The sequence below is a fragment of the Callorhinus ursinus genome, unplaced genomic scaffold, assembly GCF_003265705.2.
Source record: "Callorhinus ursinus isolate GAN/ISIS: 27379988/994484 unplaced genomic scaffold, GSC_fseal_2.0 scaffold34, whole genome shotgun sequence".
NCBI lineage: Eukaryota > Metazoa > Chordata > Mammalia > Carnivora > Otariidae > Callorhinus > Callorhinus ursinus.
The window spans coordinates 3,175,803-3,199,562 of record NW_027397096.1 but is presented as its reverse complement, the minus strand read 5'-3'; the positions used below and the strand labels follow the sequence as shown (position 1 = coordinate 3,199,562).

General features: G+C 37.6%; 1 protein-coding gene and 1 non-coding gene across 6 annotated transcripts in view; one reads left to right on the top strand and one right to left on the bottom strand.

The window, feature by feature from the left end:
* The window catches only part of SSH2 (slingshot protein phosphatase 2), a 242,734-nt gene that overhangs the window by 85,863 nt on the left and 133,111 nt on the right, over positions 1–23,760 (bottom strand). Inside the window, exon 3 of one of the 5 annotated variants that reach the window (XM_073879337.1) lies at positions 22,709–22,783. The exons of 2 other annotated variants lie outside the window; for them this stretch is intronic. Coding sequence is in view for 2 of the 3 variants with exons in the window: in XM_025851387.2 (XP_025707172.1) it covers positions 13,217–13,344 (128 nt within the window). In the remaining variant the exon portion in view is untranslated. Of the gene's footprint in view, positions 1–13,216; positions 13,535–22,708; positions 22,784–23,760 lie in introns of those variants that run through there. 2 more of the 5 variants (XM_025851387.2, XM_025851383.2) reach the window with 2 other exon arrangements.
* Positions 7,678–7,811, top strand: LOC112808495 (small nucleolar RNA SNORA31). The gene has a single exon (XR_003204368.1). It is a non-coding gene; the product is annotated as a small nucleolar RNA SNORA31 (small nucleolar RNA).

The following is a 23,760-nucleotide window of genomic DNA, read 5'->3' as shown; positions in this document are numbered from 1 at the left end:
CTCAGAGATGAAAACTTTTGTTTCAAGAATTTAACAGCTTGTTCCCTAAAAAAGTTAACCTCCTCAACTTTGAAAAATATACCCACTCTTTCCTATAGTTAGGATCAGGAAATTCTAACCTCAATATACTTAGAACCGTTAACAAACTAATGTATTTGATCATCTTTATAAATTTCACTATCCTTAGTTAAGATGGTACTATGGGAAATCTCAACGCTGCCTAACATTTCCTAAACAGAAAACAATGAAATGTTGCTCAAGATCTGACTTAATTTGCTGCAGGACTCTAGGTAAGTCTGTTTGTTTATCTTTTGGCCTAAAATTCTCTAAGTCAAAAAATGGTGATGATTTTAGAATAAAATGAAAAAGTGGGAAGCAAACTTAAATTCATAAACACTACATATATATTCAACAACATCTCAGGGTAATTAGTTTATCTTATCAATACACTGTTATTTCATCTATTAGTTTTACTCAAATAGTTCACAAATTAAAGAATTTTCCATTAGTGCTTAGGTATGAAATAGCTTCCTGATAGGAAAAGGCAAATGAGGATCAATTTTTCTGGGTCTCCAAGCAGTTCATATGAATTACAGAATAAAACTGTATTTATCTCGATTTCACTTTATATCATTTCAGGGGTGCTATGAAAATGAATTACTAAAATTGCTGGTGGGAGTAAAACTGGCACATTACTGGTGAGCAACTAGCAATCTATCAAAAGCCCTAGGATTAGGTGTATACCCTTTGGCCTAGCAATCTCAGAACTGAGCTTCAGGATATTTCTTTTATGGACATGTGCAAAGATTTAAGCACAAGGATATTCATTAAGTGAGGTTTAGTCAAAATGTGTAGCAACAGGACAGAATTTGAATCAGTTCTATGGAAAACAAACAACTCTTAAAAAGGATATGAAAGAAATGCGTTTGAGGACAATGGCAGGATGTTCGCAATACGCTAAGTGAAAAAAAATTAGGTTACAAAGCAGTAGACAGAGGACAGTCGCCTTTTTAAAAGTATATACATACATAGAAAAAGCCTGGATGATGTTAATAGTAAATATCTTTGGGAGATAAGAATGAGAATAATGGTTTTTGTGGGGAAAAGGAGTGCCTTAGTGTTTTCTGTTTTTTTCCCTATAATAAATGTGCATCATCTGCAAATATTGAAAAATAACCAATACTTTTTGCTTGGTTATTTTAATTATCAGTAAGACCAGTCATATTAAAAAAGATCACTCACCTAGGACAAGTCCGCTTTAAAGCTGAGTGGGTGGTAAAGAAAGAGATATTACCAACTTTATAAGGTAGATAAGTTTTTAAAACAAAAGGGAATCTCCACTTGGAAATTTCCCCCAAAGTGATTTGTAAAAGTGCAATAAAGAACAGCACTGGTATTCAGTATTTGTTAATTTTGATTTTAATTGAGGAAGAGACTAGGTGTTAATTTTTTTTTTTAAAGCACAACAAATATCTTAGGACACTAACATTTTCTAATAAACAGGGCATATGGCCTTGCTGAGAAGTTCTCCAAGCATCAAAATGGCAACAAAACAAAGAGAGAATTCCAGTAGTGTGGGAATAGTTAACTTGAGACTGACCACAGAAGAGCCACAGACGTGAACAAGCCCCAACTCACCGATAGTTAAAAGGACTGAAGTGGGTTCTCAACAGATATACTCAAGTACTTCCAAGGAGGTAATAAGAATGTATGGTGATTAACGTAACATAAAAAAAAAAAAAAGAATGTATGATTAAAACAACAATGGCTTTTCATCTTTAAGTTAGAGAGATGATAACTAGCCAGTCTACAATCTTCAGTTTTCTTTAATTTTGAAAAAAAATTACTTTGGGTTTACATTTATTTACTTGGAATCACTAAGTGGAAATAAACGTGCAGTTTCTCTTATGTGCTCACAGTCTGCCATTTTCTCAGTGCAATTGAGTATAAGGAACAATCTGCAAAAGTTTTAGCACTTCGTTGCAGCTACTCTTCTTTGAATCAGTATCATTAAACTATCATTTGGGCTTAGTGTAACATGGCATTTATATAGTTCTTGATCTTTATTAAGTGATGTCTAATTGTAGCCTTACTATGTGTGTAAAAGATCCAGGTCCACTTGGATGGTTTCCATGTGTATTTGACTTAGAAACTAAGGAGCTGTACCTTGCTTATAGAACGCTAAGTAAGTTGAGCTATTAATAGGCAACCAGGCCATTAAACTGGTAACCAAGCCAGTAAGAACAAGGACAAATAGTAATCAGCACACTCCACCCCTTATAGCTCACTGTACTGTAAATATTACAAGCCCTCTGTGCCATGGGAACCATGTTGCCTACCCCATGCTGCTGATGTAATAATATCTAGAGCTAAGCACCTGGAGGAAGCAGAGGAGGAGGTTTTTGCTTTGAATTACTTGAATGTGTTTTCTTTTTCTTCTTTCTTTTGTTTCTCTTCCTTCCTTCGTCCCTCCCTCCCTCTTTCTCTCTCTTTTCCCTCTCTTCCTTCTTTCTTTCCTTTCCCTCTCTCTCTCTCTCTCTCTTTTTCTTTCACCATAAAGCCACTAACAGATAGTTTAATGATTTCTGTTCTTATGCTGCCTGTGGGGATTTCACATTGTACTCCCAGCCACTGGTACTGATTCATTAAGAACCCTGTAAAATTGGCAGCCTTCCTAAATAAGCTATGTAAAGTCTGCAAGTGTTAGTTACTATGCTGTGTACTCAGTGGGTACTCGATAAAACTTGATAAATTCTGCCCATGATATATCCAAAATATGCTCACAGCAATATCCTAAAGAATATAATCAGTCTATCCAAAAGCCTTTCTGGATTCTCCTTCTCACCGCAAATAATTAACAGCAGTCCTACACTGAAAATTAACTATTTGTAATATGGCCATAACATCTGCCACATCAGTCTTCCTTTTCTCTCACCACTCAAGTACCTTTATCTCTGTTTATACAAATCAAGACATTTAAAACAGGGAGAAATAAAGGTCCGAGTCCCAGCTCAAATCCTACTTCTGTAATGCCTTTACTAATTGGCTCATTTACAATACCTTTCTGTCCTCTGAATACTTAAAGCATGGTTTGCACCAGTCAGCTGGCACTTAGCGTGTGCTAAATTGTTTTCTTATTTATCCTTTTATTGACCTGTCTGATATCTTCAACAGATTGAGCATGCTGACTGCAAGAACCATGTCTTGTGTTTCTTTGAATCTCCCACCCTTTGCCCAGAATAGGTGCAATTATGACAATCATGCAAATGGTAGAATTTTACCATCAGGCTGGCTTACCACTCTGTATTCTAATTCTTTCCCCTATATTTTAGCTTATGTTAAAAGAGCAAAAATATTAACTACCATTTACTGAGTGCTATTAGCAGTACTTCACAAATATCATACTTAATCCAAATAGGTATTCTAAGTTCCATTTTATTAATGAGGAAACTAAAGCTCACAGTGGTTATATAATATATTCAAGGTCACACAGCTCGTAAGTGGTGAAACTCTGAATGGGACTAAGGTCTGTTTCTTTCCCTTTCCTTTCCTTCTTTTTTTTCTTTTTTTTATTTGTTTATTGACAGCACAAGCAGGCGGAGTGTCAGGCAGAGGGAGAGGGAGAAGCAGACTCCCCACTGAGCAGGGAGCCCAAGGCAGGGCTCGATTCCAGGACCCTAGGACCATGACCTGAGTTGAAGGCAGATGCTTAACCAACTGAGCCACCCAAGCGCCCCAGGTCTGTTTCATTCCAAACACCAAACTATTACTATTAGCAACAAGAACAAATGGCAAGTAAGATTCTGAGTATGTGACCCATGAGACCTTTTAAGAATTTTTAAAGAGAATAGTTAAGGAATGGGATACTTTTAAGAATTGAATGCGAAATTTTACTGGGGACGGATGAACATCACAGAGGTGGGATTGACACAATGATCTACACCAAATTTGGTCAAAGCGATGTCAAAGAAGTTCAGTTTCACATACTGTTTGACCTATTTCATTCATCTCCTAGGAACAGAAATATACATTGAGAATTTACATCCTCCATAGATGCTGCAACTTTTCAAACTAAAGCTCCCCACAAAAATTAATAGAAATTAAAAATTAATAATAATAGAAAATGAAAATATTTTGGTGTTTATGGGAATTGGGTATATTAACCTTAGGAGAAACAGTACAGGTGACTGACTGTTCCTTGAACAATATGGGTTTGAACTGCATGAGTCCACTTACATGCAGACTTTTTTCATAGAATATACTGGAAAATATTTTGGAAATCTGCAACAATTTGAAAAAATTCACAGATGAACCATGTACCTAGAAAAAGTCAGAAATCATTATAAGAATATAGTATAGGGGTGCCTGGGTAGCTCAGATGGTTAAGCATCTGCCTTCCCGCTCAGGTCATGATCTCAGGGTCCTGCGATCGAGCCCCGTGGCAGGCTCCCTGCTCCGTGGGGAATCTGCTTCTCCCTCTCCCCTCCACTCATGCTCTCTCTCTGTCTCTCAAATTAATAAATAAAATCTTGAAAAAAAATACAGTATATAATACATATAACATAAAAATATATGTTAATTGGCTGTTTGTGTTATTAGCAAGGCTTCTGGTCAACAGCAGACTAGAGGAAGTTAAAAGTTATATACAGATTTTCTATGCACGGGGGGGGGGGGGGGGGTCAAGGTTCCTAACTCCTGCCTCCTCAGGGGTCAACTGTAATTCTAAGTCTTCCACATCTAAAAACTGTTACAACTTAAAAGAATACAACACTCTAAAACAGACTAACACAGAAGTTTCTCTTTGAGAGTAATTCAAGCCTCTGGATTCTGTTGCTTTAAAAGACATAACTAAAGTCAAAACCCTCAGGTTACTAAAAGAAGGATCACACCCCTCAAAAACAGATTAATGCAGAAAACAAGAGTTGCTCAATTCGCACAAACCTGCAAAAAAGGAAGTGAGCCCAAATTTGCCCTTTGGTGTGCAAGCAATCTATTTATAAATCATTTGCTACATCCTTTCCAAATCACAGGAACACCTAAAAGGCCTTGATGTTCCTACCACATTTCTTCAGGTTAAACCTAATTATATTAGTGCAGCAACATCCTGCATCACTCAACAATGCAAAGCTAACATTAACCCTATCTTAGTTAGGATACCAATTTTTTTCTTTCAACTTAGAAATTCAGAAACATTATGTGATAGCATCTACACCACTGTTCTTTAGCCCCAAGGCAGTTTAACATATGGTAATTAAGAGGACTCACATTTACTGGAGACACCCAAGAAGAGCTGTGAGCAACATGATACATAGAAGTTTGGACCCCTCTATTACTCCAAGGTCCAACAGCTCTTGGAAACAGAGAATGACAACATCCTTAATTATTTAGCTTTGGGCAGTGGTTTCTCAGTACTAGTCTAAAGAAATTGCTCAATTTTAGGAATGATTACACATTAAGCACACAAGCAAAAAGCAGTAATTTAGGGGGGAAAATCCACTCTAGGTTAATCAAAAAGAAATTCTGACTTGAACATTATCACAACTTCACCATTCTTGTTCATCTTCATTGTGCAGATTAACTCTTAAGTTAACTTGGTTGAACACAGTTCCAGTAAGGCCAAAGTTGAGAGCTCTCCTTTTATTTTCTCTTTGACTCCAAGCCAATTACTGCTCTGACTCCAAACACACACAAGTGTGGACAAAACCACATAAAATTATCACCACTAATGAAAACATAAATGTACCTTTCTACTCTGACAACAGATCATTAACCTTTTCTTCATATTTGAAGGCCATAACACCTAGAGGATTCACCAGATGTAAACTTACTTGATCTTTTAAAAGACGTTCCACTTTTTAAGGCTATTTTCTCTATGTAAGAATCAGACAGCTACAAAAACAATATTAATTTATAACCAAAGAAAAAGAAACACCTCATAACTCTTTTAAATATTAGTATTAGTCTCCTTACCCACCAAAGAGAGAGAAAAAAAAAACAGACCTTAAATCATAAATAAATGCCTGGTTCCAATCCATTACCAATTATCTATCAATTATTCTAATGATGTTTGCCCATTTCTGTAAGGGACAAGATCTAGATTTAAAAAGTATCATGGATGATAATTACACTTATTCAGTGAGAACAAAGACATTTAAAAATTTGAAAGGCAAAAAAATTCATAAAATGGGTAGGGCTTCTTGGTGCTAGACTTTTATAATATAGATAATTTCTGCTAACGAACTGTCTCAGATCTAGAAATAGATGGAAGGCTACACCTAATTATTCTACAAATCAGACATACATTGGAGAAAGCACCACAGATTCGACAAATACTCAAAAGCAAAAATCTTAAATAACAGTAAACCAAATCCAGCAATCTGTTAACAAATAACGCAAACAGCGTGTAAGGATGATTTAACTTTAGCAACTCAACATAAGTCACTGCATTACTAGCAAAGGGGGAAAATATTATCATTCCAATAGATGCCCAAAAAGCATTTAATGAAATTCAATAACTATGCATAAAAATGTTTGAATAGGTATACAGTTGACCCTTGAACAATGTGGGGGTCAGGGGAACCAAGCCCCCACGAAGTAAAAAAATCTGCAAATAACTTCTGACTCTCCAAAAACTTAATAGTCTACTGTTGACCAGAATCCTGCCTTACCAATAACATAAACAGTCAAACAGTTGATAATACATGTATTTTTTAAAGATACTATTTATTTATTGGAGAGAGTGAGAGTGAGAGAATGTGACCACAAGTGGGGTGAGGGGCAGAGGGAGAAGCAGACTCCCCACTGAGCAGGGAGCCCCATGTGGGGCTCGATCCCAGGACCCCAGGATCACAACCTAAGCCAAAGGCTGACACTTAACCGACTGAGCCACCCAGATGCCCCAATACATGTTTTGTATATGTATTATACTGTATTCTTACAATAAAGTAATTTAGAGAAAAGAATACGTTATTAAGAAAATCGTGGGGCGCCTGGCTGGCTCAGTCGTTGGGCATCGGTCGTGATCCTAGGGTCCTGGGATCGGAGCCCCACATTGGGTTCCCTGCTCAGCGGGAAGCCTGCTTCTCCCTCTTCCACTCCCCCTGCATGTGTTCCCTCTCTCGCTGTGTCTCTCTCTGTCAAATAAATAAATAAAATCTTAAAAAAAATAGAAGAAAAAAAGAAAAAGAAAATCGTAAGGAAAATACATTTAAAGTACTGATTGTAAAAAAAAAAAAAAAAATCCATTTTTAAGTGGACCCGCATGGATAAAAATCCATGTTGTTCAAGGGTCAACTGTAGTAGGAAATGTCATCAACTTGATAAATGGTCTATGCCAGAACCTATAGCACACAATATACCTATTTACAAAACATAAGAAACATTCCTTGTGCAATGGAAAACAACATAAGACCATAAGCATTGCTACTATTTAACATTACATTAGACCCCAGCCAAAGCAATGAGTTTATAAACATTCAAGCAAAATTCATTTACAGGTGATATAATCATCCACCCAGAAAAGTGAAGAAAATCAATTTAAAAAATCTACTGGATATTACGACCAAGCAAGAGTTCAGCAAGGTGGTCTGATATAAAAGCAAAGAAAAAAAGTAATAGGGGCACCTGGATGGCTCAGGGTCCTGGGATTTTATTACATAAAAATTATAAAAACTTCTAATGCATCCATTTGACAGACCTGGAGCAGTTCCTGTCTATTGCTAAGGTTCCCACTAGAGATGCAAGAAAAAAGTGTCCTCTTGTTTTCTGTCTGTCTCATTGTGGCAGTCAAGATTGAATGGGGGAGTACAGGGAAAAACCGGGAGAATTTCTGCAACTCAGAAGTAACCCTGTCAACAACGAAGACCTTGTTTTACTCCCAAAAAATAAAAAAAGAAAACTTTTATAACAAGATGTAAAGTTAAAAGACACAATAAACTGGCAGAAAGTATTTTTGCCATGTATTAAGGACATACAGAGTACATCAAAAAGAAACAAATACCAACAGAAAAAATGGTCATAAGTACAAACATGCAAATAAGAAAAATGAAAAAGACTAATAAAAAATATAAAAGGATACTTAAACCTCTATAGTAATTAGGGAATTGCAAATAGAGAAATATTTAAGAGCAGAGGTCCTGGAGTCAGGCTGCCTGTGCTTGCATCCTGGTTGTATAATCTTAGACAAGTTACTCAACATCTCTGTGCCTCTCATCTGTTAACCGAGTATATCTAACTCTTGAGAAGAAAATATTAGACAATATAAACGGTCTTCAAAATAATGCCTGGTACATAGCAGGAGTTCAATAAAAAATTAATTGCTATTTAGTGTTAATACTACCAGGGTTGGTGAAGGTATACTCTTACAGCTGGTAAGAGCCAACTGGCAGAGCCTTTTCAGAAGGCAGTTTGGCAGTATGTATCAAATTTTTAACATATACATACCATTAGACCCAGAAATTCCGCTGTTAGAAATTTATCTAAAGAAATGTTCCCACATGTATACAAAGATATCAGTACAGTGCAGCATTGTAGAAGTTCTGTATTTGGAGACAGGAAATGCAGGTTCTAGCTTCAGTTCCACCAATAACAAATCATGTAACTGCTATGCAAAAAAAATCACTTTACCATTTCAATTTTGTTAGTTTATTACTCCACAAAATGTGGATGATGACTTGCCCAATCTGCCTCAGAGGAATACTTTAAGGATGTGGTTCTCAAAGTGTAGTTAGTTTCTGGACCAGCATCATCTAGGAACTTGTTAGAAATGCAAATTATCCATCCCCACCCCAGACCTACAGAATCAGAAACTCTGGGGGTGTGGGCAGCAATTTGTGGTTTTTTTGTTTTTGTTTTTTTAGAGAGGGAGAGAGAGAGAAGGGTGGGGAGGGGCAGACTGAGAGGAAGAGAGAAAATCTTAAGCAGGCTCCAGGCCCAGGCCCACACAGGGCTTGATCTCACCACCCTAAGATCATGACCTGAGCGGAAATCAAGAATCAGATGGTTAACCGACTGAGCTACCCAGGCGCCCAGGCAGCAATCTGTGTTTTAATAAGTTGTCTAGGTGACTCTGATGCAAGCTTAAGTTCAGAAATGAGCAAATGTGAAGTCACTTGGGTAACTACAGAACAGAACTGAAAGAGTACTAGTACTATTACTAATTAACACAAAAATTAAAACTTTTTCCACCTTTCAGTTTCACAAAAATTTATATTTTGGATAATCATCTGGATATGCTCCTGGTGCTAAGCCTGAGCTTTAGAAAGCCTTGATGTGAAGCTAGGACATCAAACTCATATATGAAATCAAGTAATAAATACAAGTATTTTAAGTCAAGGATAAAAAGTTCAAGGTAACCTGTTTAACAAATCAAGCAATGTCCCAAGAACTTAAATTCCAAGATTTCTGATCAGAGGTTTTCATAAGGGGAACACTGTTTTAATGGTAGCCTTTGCCAGCATTTTATCTAATAATTCTTGATCTTTCTCTGAACTTTGTAGGACACAAAAATAGCCACCTATTTGATAAGCTGCTTGGCATATATATACCAATACACTAGAAGGCCCCTTGCTTAGCTAGCGGCCATTTCTCAGGGATTGAATGTTGGCTCTCTAAAAACAACACAAGTTCCCATATTTTTCAGAAATTCTGATTTCTATTTTATTGAAAAGTATGTATAGACTCTTAAAGGGTATGGAACTTTTCATGAATATTTGAGCAGTCTGATCTAAGACCCCTGAAATTTGATCACATGATGCTCTTGGCTGCTCACATATTTTTTTTCTAGTAGGATTTAAATTTATGACAGTAACTATTCTTAGTTTCTGGAGTGACTTTAATAACTTCTTAATGTTCTTCATTGATACTTCAAAATTAACCCCATATTTGGTGAGTTTTATGCAATAACAAAGGGAGACCATAATCTAATTATGATGATACTATCGCCAATAAAATACAGTAATACCCCAGCTAATCTCTAATTTCATTTATATATAACAGTTGGAAGTCCAGAAATGAGAATGATCCTGTGAAATCACCGAAGAGGTGTCTAAACACCATACTCTAAATAAAGGTCATGAACTTTCTCTATAGGAGAGCCCCCCTAGGATCTAACTCTATGACTCTAGCCTTTTGACTCTGACACAGATCTCATAGGGTTTGTTACTTGGGTTTCTAAACCCACAGCAAATCTGAGGCAGCAAATGAGAATAAAATAAAAGTTCTTATGAGTGGGTTCTCAGCAGTGACCACAGAACCATCCGGCTAAGACTAGTCATGTGTTAAGGGACCCCCTTCCCCAAATACACACTTAAATTTTTTTTTGAGTCAGCTTCACTTAGGATCCTAAATCTTAATCTTTTAGTTGCTCCCACCAGTCGCTGCTATTTATATATCTGGCCTGACAGGGATATGCTCACACCAGTTGAGCTCTACAATATCAAGCCTTAGAAATAATAGTTCCTTTTAGGAAAGAGATTAACTTTTTATAAGATCACACTGAGAATCTGATTTTAAAAATACATTTATCTGCACAACATTTTCATATGATCTCAAGGTGTTTACTGACCTTCTTAAGCCAATCCATAAAACTATGGGTGACCATGGACCCTAAATTAACTTTTGCATTATGTACCCAAAATGCGTATGTTTTACAAAATCTTCATTTTTATCAGAATGATCCCTAAAGATTTTTGAATGATGATGAACTTGGTGACATTAAAAATGCAAAATAAAAATGATGGCTAACGTAATACTAATGAATACATTTTAGAAGAAGTGAAATTTGGATATTAAGTCTCTTACAAGAAAAAAATAAGTGACAAAAGACAAAAATGAAAAATATTCTGCAAATTCTTAAAAGATTGTCTACCTTAACAAATCTTAGCGTAACAAATACGGTTTTCACTGCTAAGTTGAAGATGTCAGCAGGTAAGGGCATCTGCTAAGATTAAGTCTCAAAAGTGACCTTGCAACTACTAAGAATATAATTTTTACAGTGGTTGAGAGCACCAGTGTAGGAAACAGATCTGGATTCTAAGGACAGTTTTGTCATTTACTAGCTATATGGCCATAAGCAATTACTTAACTTCTCTAAGTCTCAGTTTCATTGTCTGTAAATAGAAGAAATTGGTTCATAAAGTTGCTGTTCTGATTAAATGAGACAGTATACATTTAACTCTTAGCAGAGTGACAAGCAGTCAACAAATGGAAGCTATTAGTTATTGTTTAATTTCAATTAACTCATTTTTTGTGCAGGGATTTACAATTTGCAGTGTACCTGGCACATATGATCTCTTATGGGCCCCTGGGGTAGGCACCTCATTTTCCAGTAGAAGAAACTGAAGTAAAATGATTTACCCAAAGACAGTAATTAGTAGGAAAAGAAATTTGGGCTTAATCTGATTATACTAGGAACTAAAGTGCAAAATTCCTTCCCCCCCCCCCCAAAGCTTAGAAGCTCTGCCTTTTAAATTTTGTTTAATCTTTTTTTTTAAATTGCAGTTTAAATATACATAACATAAAACTTGCCATTTCAACCATTTTAAAGAGGCATTAAATATAGTCACATCGTTGTGCAACCCTTCACCATCATCCATCCCCAGAACCTTTTCTTCTTTCTGAAATGAAACTCAATCTATTAACCACAAATTTCTCATTCCCCTCTCCCCCAACTCCTTTGTCACTGGCTTATTTCACTTAGAATAATGTCTTCAAAATTCATCCGTGTTGTAGCATTTGTCAGAATTTCCTTCCTTTTTAAGGCTGAATAATGCTCAGTTGTATTTCATATCACATTTTGTTGTATCCATTTATCCTACTGGTGGACATGTGGGTCGCTCCCACTATGGTTTCTTTTTTTTTAATTTTTAAAGTATTGTTAACACTATTATTTTGAGATTGGTTATCCAGTTTCAGATTATTCCCGCTTTTCCTTCTCTTTTACTCCATATTGTTTTAAAGAAAAAAATGCAAGTAAGTGATTGAATTTAATTCTGTAGAGTTTACACTCACAGCAGTAAAACCACTTTTTTGTGTGTGGCTATTTTTTGTAGGTGCTCCACCATGAATCAACACAAAGGAAAAAAACTGAAACTCAAATGAATTTAATTTGATTTGGTGGGAGAGCAAACCATTAATTAAAATAATAAATTAGATGTAAAGTTATTTATAAATCACTTAACACGCTAATCTTGGGACCTTTAATAAGAGATCATGGAAAGTTTCTGTTGTTGGACATTAAAAAAAGTTTTTCAGGGTTGACCTGGGAAGGAGACAGAAGCATTGCTTAAGTACCGGTAATCTGGGTAAACCTCAGTAGCTGACTCTCCTGGAGCCACTCGGGAGTGAGTGCTAATATATTACAAAGACCAAACTGCTGCTACCTAAAGTAATGGTAAACCACCCCACTGGTTTAAGGATGCTGCTTGAATAGATGGAGTTCCTCTACTTTGCGCTTTGTAACTGTGAGACGAGATTAACCACAAGCTTCAGCACACAATTCTCAGAAATAGCTAAACCACAATGGAAGGGAAGGACAACAACTCTAGAGACTTCAAAAACAGCGATTTAAAGATGCGTTGAATCTTACACTTTCGTGAATGAAGGTGTGCAAGCCGACTTGTACTACTACAGGGGGAGACTAAAAGTAAAACAGCCAAACTACTGAAATCCAATTTTTTGAAATAATTCCAGACTACAACCAGCCGGAGCAAAGAATGGACAGCCTTCCTTTGTGTTAACAGCTTGCAACAGGAACCTATAGTCACACGCAAACTTATTCCAAACGACAAAAAAACCCTAAACAACAAACACCGGAGCTTGATCACCAGCAGGACCCGCAAGGGAGGTCCAAGCGTTTCCGGGCGGCGTTTCAGGAGCTACAGACCGCCCTCCACCCCTGGAGTCTCCCGCTCGGCTGTCACTCGGCCACCACAACTTCCCAGGGACGACTGCACTTTCAGATTCCCTCAAAGTTCATCAGAAATTCTCGCAAATGGTTCTTCAATCCGCCCAATCCCCGGGGACACGTTCTGCCTCCAAGAATTACCCCACACCTCCACCCCACTATACCCCCGGACACTTCGAAACCTTCAAGCCCGCAGAGTGCGATTTCGCCCTCGCTTGCTTGCTAGCTCCCCAGGATGCTGGGGAAAGCGGCTGATGAAAAGCAAACTTTCCCAGCTTTCGCGGAGGGCGGGAGGGCGCGCGGCGCACTCACAGCTGGTTGATGGCGTTCTGCGAGATGACCGCGTTGGCGGAGAAGTAAGGGATCATGTCGGGGCCCCCGAGGCTGCAGGTGCAGGCGGGGGACGCCTTCCTTTCGCGGGCCAACGTGCTCAGGGTCATGGGGCCAGCTCAAGGCTCGCAGCTCCGCATCCTGGCCCCCGCCCGGCTCGGGCACGAGGCGCTCGCGTTGGACTCCGTCGGGCCAGAGGCGCGGGCAGCCCGGGCTCCCCGCGTCCAAACTGGGCCCTCCGGATCGCGCGGAGACAGTCGCCGCAGCCCTAGGGCTCGGCTGTGTAGTCTCGGCTGCCGGGCGCCGCCAACAGCCCGCCCCAACCCGCGTCCGGGGCGGGGCGCTGCGGCGGGGCTGGCCCAGAGGGCGGGGAAGAGTCCGAAGAGCCGAAAGGGTCGGCCCTTTGGGCGCTCCGCCCCGGAGTTCGTGGCACCCACCCGATACTGCGGCGTGCATCTCCGTACGTGGGGGAACGATTGGCACCAAGACGTCGCGGCTCGCGTTAAGGATTGAAGCGAGCTTGGCGTGGGCAAGAAAGGCTAGTGTTTCTTGGGAATGTTTCCATAGAAAGGTCCTGCTTCTTGAACGACTCTACATATTGAACCCGAAACCCCATTTTTCAAATGTTCTTAAAACTTTGAAGGCTGTTCATTCACAAATGCAACGAATACTTATCAACGGTTTTCTATGTATTAAGGGCTAGGGAAATTCAGAGATAAGCTTTTGTTTTGTTTTTTAAAAGAGAGAAAGAAGAGAGCTGGGAGAAGAGGGAGAGAGAGAATCCCAAGCAGGCTCCACCCCAGTGGGGAGCCGGATGCAGGGCTCATCTCACGACCCTGAGACCATGACCTGATCTGAAATCAAGAGTGGGAGGCTTAACTCAACGGGCCACCGAGGGGCCCTTGGATCTTTTTTTTTGAAGCAAAACAGCTTAAGTTATGATGGGGAAAAAAATCCTATTTACATTGTTCATAACATCTGCTAACCCTTGTAAATTTATAAAGGGCTTTCCTAACGATTCTCCAAATCAAGGATTCACAGCCTTAGCTGCACATATGAATCACCTGTGGGTATTTTAAACACCCCAGTGCTTGGCTGCACCCTAGGCCAATCAAATCAGAATCTCGAGAGGTTGAGATCTTAGACATCAACATTTTTCAAAGCTCCCTGGGTGATTACAACGTACAGCCATCGTTGATAACTACTGTGCCAAATGATCCAGGAGATGGAGAAGGCTAGAGAGTATATCCTCACTTTACAGATGTAGAAATAAATATTCAGGGTCTATCCAGATGACCTCATTTGTAAGTGACATCACTTAGATACGAACCCCAGTTTTATGATTTCTGTTTTAGATGGAGCTTTTCCTACCAAACCCTATATCCTGATGCCTTCATGAGTTTAAGCTTTATCATGTTCCTAACAATTCACTGAGCAATGCCTTTCACCTGACCAGGAAGTAGCTCTTCATAAAATGAAAATCTCTCCTCTCTCTCCTGCATGCTATATAGTGGTTTACAAAGGGGCTGGCCTGGTGCAGGCACGCAGTAAAAGTTAGTTCCCTCATCTCTTGCCCTTCCAGTCTCATGAGAACAAATATTTTCAGGCATGTGCATGTTATGCTTTTCTGAATACCTGACTAAATTATATATCAATAAAACTATATCAATAAAACTCTTTGGATCTAGAGCCAGAATTAGTAATAATTTTGAAAATGACTTCACTATCCTATTATAAGATAAAAGAGACTAAAATTAGAAACAAGTCTTTGTTTTATATAATTTTTCAGATCTCTTTTCCTATTAGGAAATTTGGCAATTTTCTAAATACTAGAAATGAAATAATCTAAATTATATATTTTATGCCTAAAACCAGAAACTCTTTTGTTATTTTGCCTTCCATAAAACTTAAAGTTGTTGCCAAGGCACTGAGAGATTTGAAATATTGCAAACTCATGCTGGAAATAGGAATCTAAGTTTCCTACAGATCTGGTAATAGGAAAGAACCAGTTGGCAAGTGAAGAGTTAATGAAAGGTCCGGAGTCCAGTGCATCATCGTCTTCATCCATCTCTAGTAAGGAAAATGTTTGAAAGATTTATTCAGGCTGTGTCAGCAGGCACCCAAATGGCAGTGTAAGAAAAAATCTGCTGATACACCCCGAAATAAATTGCTTTAAATATCTGGCAAACTTGCCAGTTTGAAACTTCTTCCAGGCTGTAATTTATTACAGCCTCCTGGCAGTGATCAAAAAAAGGCAGCAGGCTGTTTAGAAGAGCACTGTTAAGGTGAGTCCAGTTCCCTTCATGGCAGCAGAGATGGGATTTTATTGAAGTCAGTACTAAATGATGCCGTTTATGAAAATGATGGAATGGTAATCATCTATATCTGTCTGAAAAAGAAGTCAGCAGGAAATGTATCTTACTCAATTCACACTTAATATCTCTGGCATTTAAAAAACGCTAAAGATAAGGATTTCATAAATATGTATATTTGTCTTTTATAGATAGGTTCCTACAGTGACACCTCAGAAGTGCATACAGTCCTCTGTTTCCCCTCAAAAGACCTCTGCCAGTGCCTGTTCAGCGGAGTCTATTTTAACACCCCCATCCAGGCCTTTTTAAAAGCTTTCAAAGTTAAATTCTCGCATTGAACTGTAAGATAGGAAATTGGGAAAGTGCTAAAACGTGCCTCATTTTTTATTTAAGAAAAAAACTAAATCATCTTTGCAAACGGGTACCTTTAAGGGACTAGTTCTGCTACTGTCTTAAAAAGTTGAACAAATTCCCTTTCTTTTCACAATCTGCAGTGTCAAAATGTCAATCAATTTAGTTTCAGCTCAATTTAATCCTTTACTCTCCACAGTCAGGAAACAAGGCTCTAGGGAGCAAGCTCTCTGTACCCAAGCATCTAGGAATTAAAAAATGATTCCAAATTAGACTAACATGAAATAAACTAAGCTACTTTTCCACTCCACATGAAGTCAGAAGGAGCTTTAAAAAATCTGCACAAAGGCCCTGAAGAAAAACTGCTGCATTTCTTCATACTCTTACTTGAGTTAGAAGATTTAAAATACATTTTGTCATGTCATTTGCTGACCATTTCAAGGCTCAGAAATATGAATATTTTAAAATGTTATTTTGGCTCTTGACAGCATTAGCTATGACCAAATTAAGTTTTTATAGAATTATATGTTAAAAACATTAGATGCTTTTAATAGATGTCCCTTGTATCCATAAGGTGCTTCTGTTACTACGTCTTCACGTGTCTCTCCTTAAGGTGTAAACACTGTAAAACCAGAGACTTACTTGCTGACCGATAGGAATTCCAGGACAGACAGGAAAGTGCCCTTAAATGTGAATGAAGGATGTGGGTATGTTTTTGCTGCTGTAACAAAATTTCAGCCTGGGTGGATCACTTGAATGGAAGGTAGCTAATGAGCTAAAAAGTGATAGTGTTAAAGTGCCAAAAGCAGTAGACTAGAAACCAGAGGACCTAAGCTCTAGTTCTAACATGGCCATTTAATAAACTAAGATTTGGCTAAGTCAGTGCTTTTCATCTGTAAAATGGGATAATAAAACACTAAGGGAAGGTCCCCAAATCTATTTTTGTTAGAGTTGGGAACCTTAGGAAAGGAATTTCATCCAGCCTAGAAATCCTGAAAAATGCATTTAACCTACTTAAGATAAACAGTCATCGAGTTCAAAGCAGTAGAGCCCAGCAGTTAAAAATAGAGTATTACTCAGCCATAAAAAAGAATGAAATCTTGCCATTTGCAACAAGGATGGACCGAGAGGGTATAGTGCTGAGTGAAATCAGTCAGTCAGAGAAAGACAAATATCAATGGTTTCATTCATATGTGGAAGTTAAGAAACAAATGAACAACAAAAAACGAGACCCTTAAATACAGAGAACTGGTGGTTGCCAGAACGGAGGGGGGATGGGTGAACTAGATGAAGAGGATTAACAGTACACTTATCTTAATGAGCACTGAGAAATGTATAGAGTTGTTGAATTATTATACTGTACACCTGAAACTAATATAAAGCTGTATGTTAATTATACTAGGAAAAAAAATCCTAGCCTTGGAATTATTAGGCTGGGTTTGAATCCTAGTGTCACCATTAGTTGTGAACTTTGAATAGTTTACTTCATCTGTGGCTCACTATTAGTACCTCATTTATGAAGTTACTGTGAGGATTAAGTTAATAGGTGTAAAGTACTTGAAAGAATGTATGGCACAAAAATCTACACTTGGGACTTAATGGCTCCGTAAGCTTAAGAGAGTTAAGAGAAAGGTTGGGGAGATTACCCTTCAGAAATAAAATCAGAGAGTTGGAGTCTCCAAAGTATCTTAGATCAGAGTGCATGGCTGTAATAAATAAATCTATCTATCTATCGATTTTGGTTTTTTAAGTAATCTCTACATCCAGTGTGGGGCTTGAACTCACAACCCTGAGATCAAGAGTCACATGCTCCTACCAACTGAGCCAGCCAGATGCCCCTAAATCTTTTAATTAAAAATTTTTTTTTTTGCTTTTCTAACTCCTCCATTCATCTTATCTGTTGACTGTTTCTCTGAGGTAAAAACTCTTAATAGGGAAAAAAAACCTATGGGCCTTTCTTCAGGTCGTTAAGAAAGCTGAGTGTGTGTATGTTTGTGTGTATGTTGGGGGTGAGCAGGGGCCTCTGAAGTCTGTCTGGCAACCTTGAGGTAAGGTTGACTGCACATTTTAATTCATTCATTGAAGAAGTTAAGATGTTGACTAGAAATAATCCTCTATGCTCTTTCCACCAATCTGAAAAATAGCTAAAGCAGGCAACACTAAAATGTCAATGAGTATGATATCAGAAGTGATTCTAGTTACTTTATCCATGGGCAAACTTTAATCTGTTCCAGCCTCAGTTTCTTTAATCTTAGAGTGGGGATGGTAATGTTTACCTCACAGTTTTACATAATTGCTTTATGAACAAGATAGCATGAAATTCTCATTATTACCATTCATAAACTGGCCAGTCAGCTTCCAGTAACAGAAAGCTAGTTGTATTTGGGGTGAGAAGTTGATGAATGAATGGAAATTAAAACACATACAAACTTCCCCAATGTACTACCCCATTTCATCCAGGAAGTGTTCACCATTATTGTTTGCCAGGTAGTTAATTACATTAACTTAATATTGCATTTTGTAGTAATGTGAGATCTGCAGTGTTTACTGGAATTTTGTATTTACAAGCTTTTATTTATTATTATTATTTAAAGATTTTATTTATTTATTTGAGAGAGAGAGAGACAGCAAGAGAGCACAAGCAGGCGGAGCGGCAGAGGGAGAGGGAGAAGCAGGCTCCCCACTGAGCAGGGAGCCCAACATGGGGCTTGATCCCAGGACCCTGGGGTCATGACCTGAGCCAAGTTAAGCGTCATGACCAGACGCTTAACCAACTGAGCCACCTAGGCGCCCCTGTGTTTAAATAGCTTTTAAATAATAGTATTAACTTATATAACTTTATTTTAAAAATACCTAGTCATAAGAAAATATGATTATATCTGTCAGAAGGCCTATTTGTATTTTTATGTTTTCTCCAAGGGTGTGATCTACAGAAATAAATAGTAAATTAATCCCCTGAGTGTCAAAAGGGAGAACACCAACACTTTAAAGAGTTACAAAACAAAAAGTCTGTTACCTGGAGTAGCACAACATTCTGTCTCCTGTTAATCTGTAAAATCCCATTAATCTGTAAAACTCTCAAGATAATACATCCAAGTTCCTAACTTATTGCCCAGTCAGCACCAAGAGGTATCTCACTACACTTAGTCAAGGGCACTCTTCATACAATAAACCAAACTCTGTAAACAAAGGCTCTTAAAAGCAATCCTTTTGCTAATAGTTTTATTTAAAAAGAGTATCAGACAGTAGTTTTAAACACTGGATAGAACAATGTCACTGAACCCTTCTACTCCTTTCCATGGAACTTTCCACGTAAGAGCAATGGGGAATACTGAAAAGATCGGCATATCAACTCCATGAGAGGCAATTTCTAAGGCGTTCGTTCTTCCCCCGTGGTCTTAACCACCACATGCTCCAGTAGGAAGAGATGCTGAAATGCTGCTTTCTTCAGGTTACAAAAGCCCCACATGCTATTGTTTAGTAAAAATAATAGGCATTTATAGATCACTTTTCACATCCAACACACCTTATAAAACATTTAACCATTTAATCCCCATTCTATCTCTTTAAACATTTTATCTTTACTTCTTTATTTCTTTATTATTTAAAAATTATTTTATTACATGCTGAGTGATTGTTTTATAAACTTTTTTATACACATGCTGAATGATTAAAACTTTTTTTTCCAGTTTTTAAAAGTTGTGTTTATTTTTACTCATTTGAAAAAGTAATACGTACTTATGGAATTTTTTTTGTTCAGTATTCAGAAAGGTAAAAAGTCACTCTTCTCATCCCCATTATCCTACTCCCAGCGATGACTGTTAATGTTTCCAGAAGTTTTCCTTGCATATGTAAACATTAATATATTGTAGCTGCCTTTTAAGAAACACACATGCACATAAGCATAGAATTATATACATTACACATATTATTCTGCTTCTTGCTTCCCCCTCCACTTATCACTATATCTTAGACATTTTCCTATGTTTATATAGATTTGCCGCATTCTTTTAAAGGAGTGCGTAGTGTTCTATTTTACAATTATATATAATTTATTTAAACAGTCCTCTCCTGATGGATATTTAAGATGCTTACAGTCTTAACCATTGCATACAATATCATTATGAACATACTTTCACGCAATCTTTATGCATACATGTGAATATATTTCTTGGATTTATACCTAGAGGTGGAATTGGCAGTTAGTTAAAATATTTTAAACGTCTTAGGAACTGTTAGATATGATTAAATTGCCCTCCTAAAAGGTTTAGTTTTTTATTTTCCCATGGAATCTTAGTGCCTCCTATCCTGTGATCTATAAATTAACTCAGGGCTCAAAATTCTCTTCTACATACCATCTTTTACATACTACATTAAAAAAAAGGTATATATATGTATATGACACATGCTTATGGAGAGAAACTAGAAAAACAGACTTAAAGAAAAATGAAAAACTATATTATGGACATTTATTTCAAAGAATTACTTAGACTATAACAAAATATATGTAATACTTGAACTACTTTGGAGATAATATAATTTTAAATCTAGAAGATATTTTAGGATCTTGTTTGGTGCTAATGCTCTAGAACATACTATAGGTAAATGAGCCAAATGTGGCTTTCAGTATCCTGGAATGGAGTGAGACAAGAGATAGAAAAATAGAAAGTTAATTGGGAGTAACAAAAAAATGAAAGCTAGAGGAATTGAGAAGGTCTTGAAAATAAACACAATAACTGACATTTGTTGAGCTGACCTTCATGGTGTACCAGATCCTCTATTAAGAGTTTACGTGCAGTGTCTCACTTAATTCTCACAAACAACTCTATGATTCTATTTTTCTCTTTATGAGGCTCACAGAGGTGGAATAATTTGTTTAAGGTTATATAGCAGTATTTCAACCCCAGCCAATTATTCTGGCTCCACAACCTGTTTCCTTAACCAGTACTCTACACTGTCTCCATGAGATGGAGGTTCACTATGGAATAGGTTAAGTCTGGAAAGTCCTACCGCCAACAGGAAGAGCTCCTGGAGACCCTACTTACCTTACTGTGCTTGGTATTACCTCCTCTATTTGATCCTCGCTATGCCAGCAGGGCCTGACAGTAATAGGGACCTAACCCAGCACTGAATACAGCAGTTAAGATCTTCTGGCTGTTGTATACCATCCTCTTGCTACCAAATCCCTTAGAACTCTGCCTTTCAAGCTAATATTCATCACAAGACATTTTCCAAGGCATTTATATCTATAGTTTTTTGTTTGTTTCCCTAGTTTGTTTACACAGCATCCTATGTGAAGGAAGCATTTAATGTATTTGTAGATAATGGTGGCACCATCATCTTATTTGATGTTTGAAATAAACTTACTAGCTATAGCTAGGCAGGTAAAGAAAAAGATGAACCAGACTGATAATCTAGGTGATAAGAAGCTTAGACTCTAGGTGCAGATGTGTCTAATTCGTCCTATATATTGTTGATAGAGTGACTGAATTCAGTTAGACTAATTTTGAATACTTGTATGCCAGGCACTTTCTAAGATACTATCAAAATAACTAAGAGTTAAATACTTTTATAATAATTCCTTAGTCAGAATCCCCAAATAGTTCCTTATTCCCTTTCAGAACAAGTCCAAACTTTCACTTTTAGCCTTCAGATCCTCCATAATTTAAATCCTACTCTAATCCAGTCCTTATGGCATATTACCCTCAATTCCATTCTTTCCAACACAGTGTAACTATTTTTTTGCCCATTCTCCCAAAACAGATCTTTGCTATAATTAGGAGGTTTTTATACTGTCCTCCTGTATCTGAGTCTCATTCTCCTCTCTGTTCAAGCTGTTCCCTCTCTGAGACCACTTTCATCTAGCCTTTCAAGTTATCTATGTAGAATATATTTCTCAAGGCCTTGTTTCAAATTCTCCGGTCTTTCAAGAGTTAGAAACTCTATAGTGTTTTCACATTCATCCTCACTTGATTCTTATTAATTACAATCCTGTGTATAGATAAGCAGAGCTAGCTGGGATTATCAGCTTCATTTTACAGATGAGGAACCTGAGGCTCAGAAATTAAGGGACCTGCCCAAGTTTATACAGTCAGAGCTAGGTTTTGGTCTGATTAAGTCCAATGATCAATTCCTTGTTTATAGTATGCTATGACACTTTTCTGATTCTTCTAGAATTTATAATCTATATTACTATTCAAGGTTTTACTCTCTATTTTATGCTGTATAACTTATCTCTTGGTGGGAACAAATCAGACACAGTAACTCTCTTTTGTGGACTTCAAAGAACTTAGCACAGTGCTAGGCAAGTCTTAAAAATTAAATATATTTGGTTGATCCCTTACACTGCACCCCACTATAGTTTTCTTAGGGCTCTAGATTAATATTTCCTGAAGGAATCAATACATTAGTGATCTCCCTCACAGCTGGTATAAGGAGTGGCCCCTAAGACTCCTTTTCACTGCCTCCTTTTTCTCCTGCTCTCTCTTTTCTGATAGATAGACGTCTCCTTCACACAGAGAATCCAGTAGAGGGCCTGGAATACAACCCAGTTAGGTAAGGGCTTTATTTTTATTTTCAAGCGTGTCTTAGACTTTCAGGAGCCAAAAGTTCAAATCGCAGCAGGATTGATTCAGCCCTTTCACAGCAATTTAGTACTATGCAGTTTGTTTAGACTGGTCAAGTTTCTCAGCCCTGGCTGAGCAGCATCATTATCTCTTCAAGCTTTCATGTATCAGCTTCCCTGGCCATATTTCACTTTCCATGTCTTTCTTTTCTAAAATCAGGTGAACATGCAAAATCACATACTTACACAATTATACACTTTTTCAACAAGCATGTCAAATATCTTCAAGGAATTTAAGTACAATACAGGAAGTTCTTCTCTCTGGGTTAGGCAAAACCAAGAAGTATGCAAAAGTTATACTCCTCAATACTTTGTAGAAAGGGGGTATTTTGTATCATTCTTTAGCTAGTGCATCAAGTGAGCAAAGATATGGTGTTGTCAGATTCTACTTAATCCACCTCAGCTGGAAGGCCAACTAGACAATGGATCTTAAGTGAAGTGAAAAATACTTTGCCAAGGGAAAAGAAAACTAAGTAGCAAATATTTTAATTTTTAATTGTGAAATATTTCAAACATACAGCAAAGAACAGAGAGGATAACAAACAGCCAGATACTCAATAGACAGTTCTATCACATTCTAACATTTTACTCTTTGGATTTTTAAGAAATAAAACATCACAACTGAAGCCTTCTGTGAACTTTTCTATGAGCCCTTTCACCCTGTCTGTACATGTAGCTACTCTTCCTAAATTTGGTGTTCATCTTTCCATTTATGTTTTTATATTATGCATATGGCATATTTTTAATGTAAAATTCATTCAGAAAGTTGTAGCATTTTTCCTGCTTAAAACTTCTAGTCCAGGGTGGACAGGTGAGTAAATATCTGATAAGGTCAAGAGAGCAAAATGCTAATTGTGAATCCAGGAAGGGTGTGTATTTGGGTGTTTACTGTAGAGTTCTTTGTCTGCATTGTCCGCATGTTTACTTTTTTAAATAATAAAATGTTGGAAAAATAAAGCCTGGCTGATGCAGTGTCCTCTGACTCTTGGCTTCAGCTCAGGTCTTGATGTCAGGGTCATGAGATTGAGCCCGGCATGGGGCTCCACTCAGTGCAACCTGCTTGAGATTCTCTCTCCCTCTCCCTCTGCTCCTCCCTCAGCTCATGTGCGCATGCGCGCGCGCTCTCAAATAAATAAATAAATCTTAAAATAAAAAAAAACAAAACCCTCTAGTTCCTATTTTGTCTAAAAATCTCAGGAATAATATCAGCTGGTTTCAGATACTTAAGAATCTGGTAT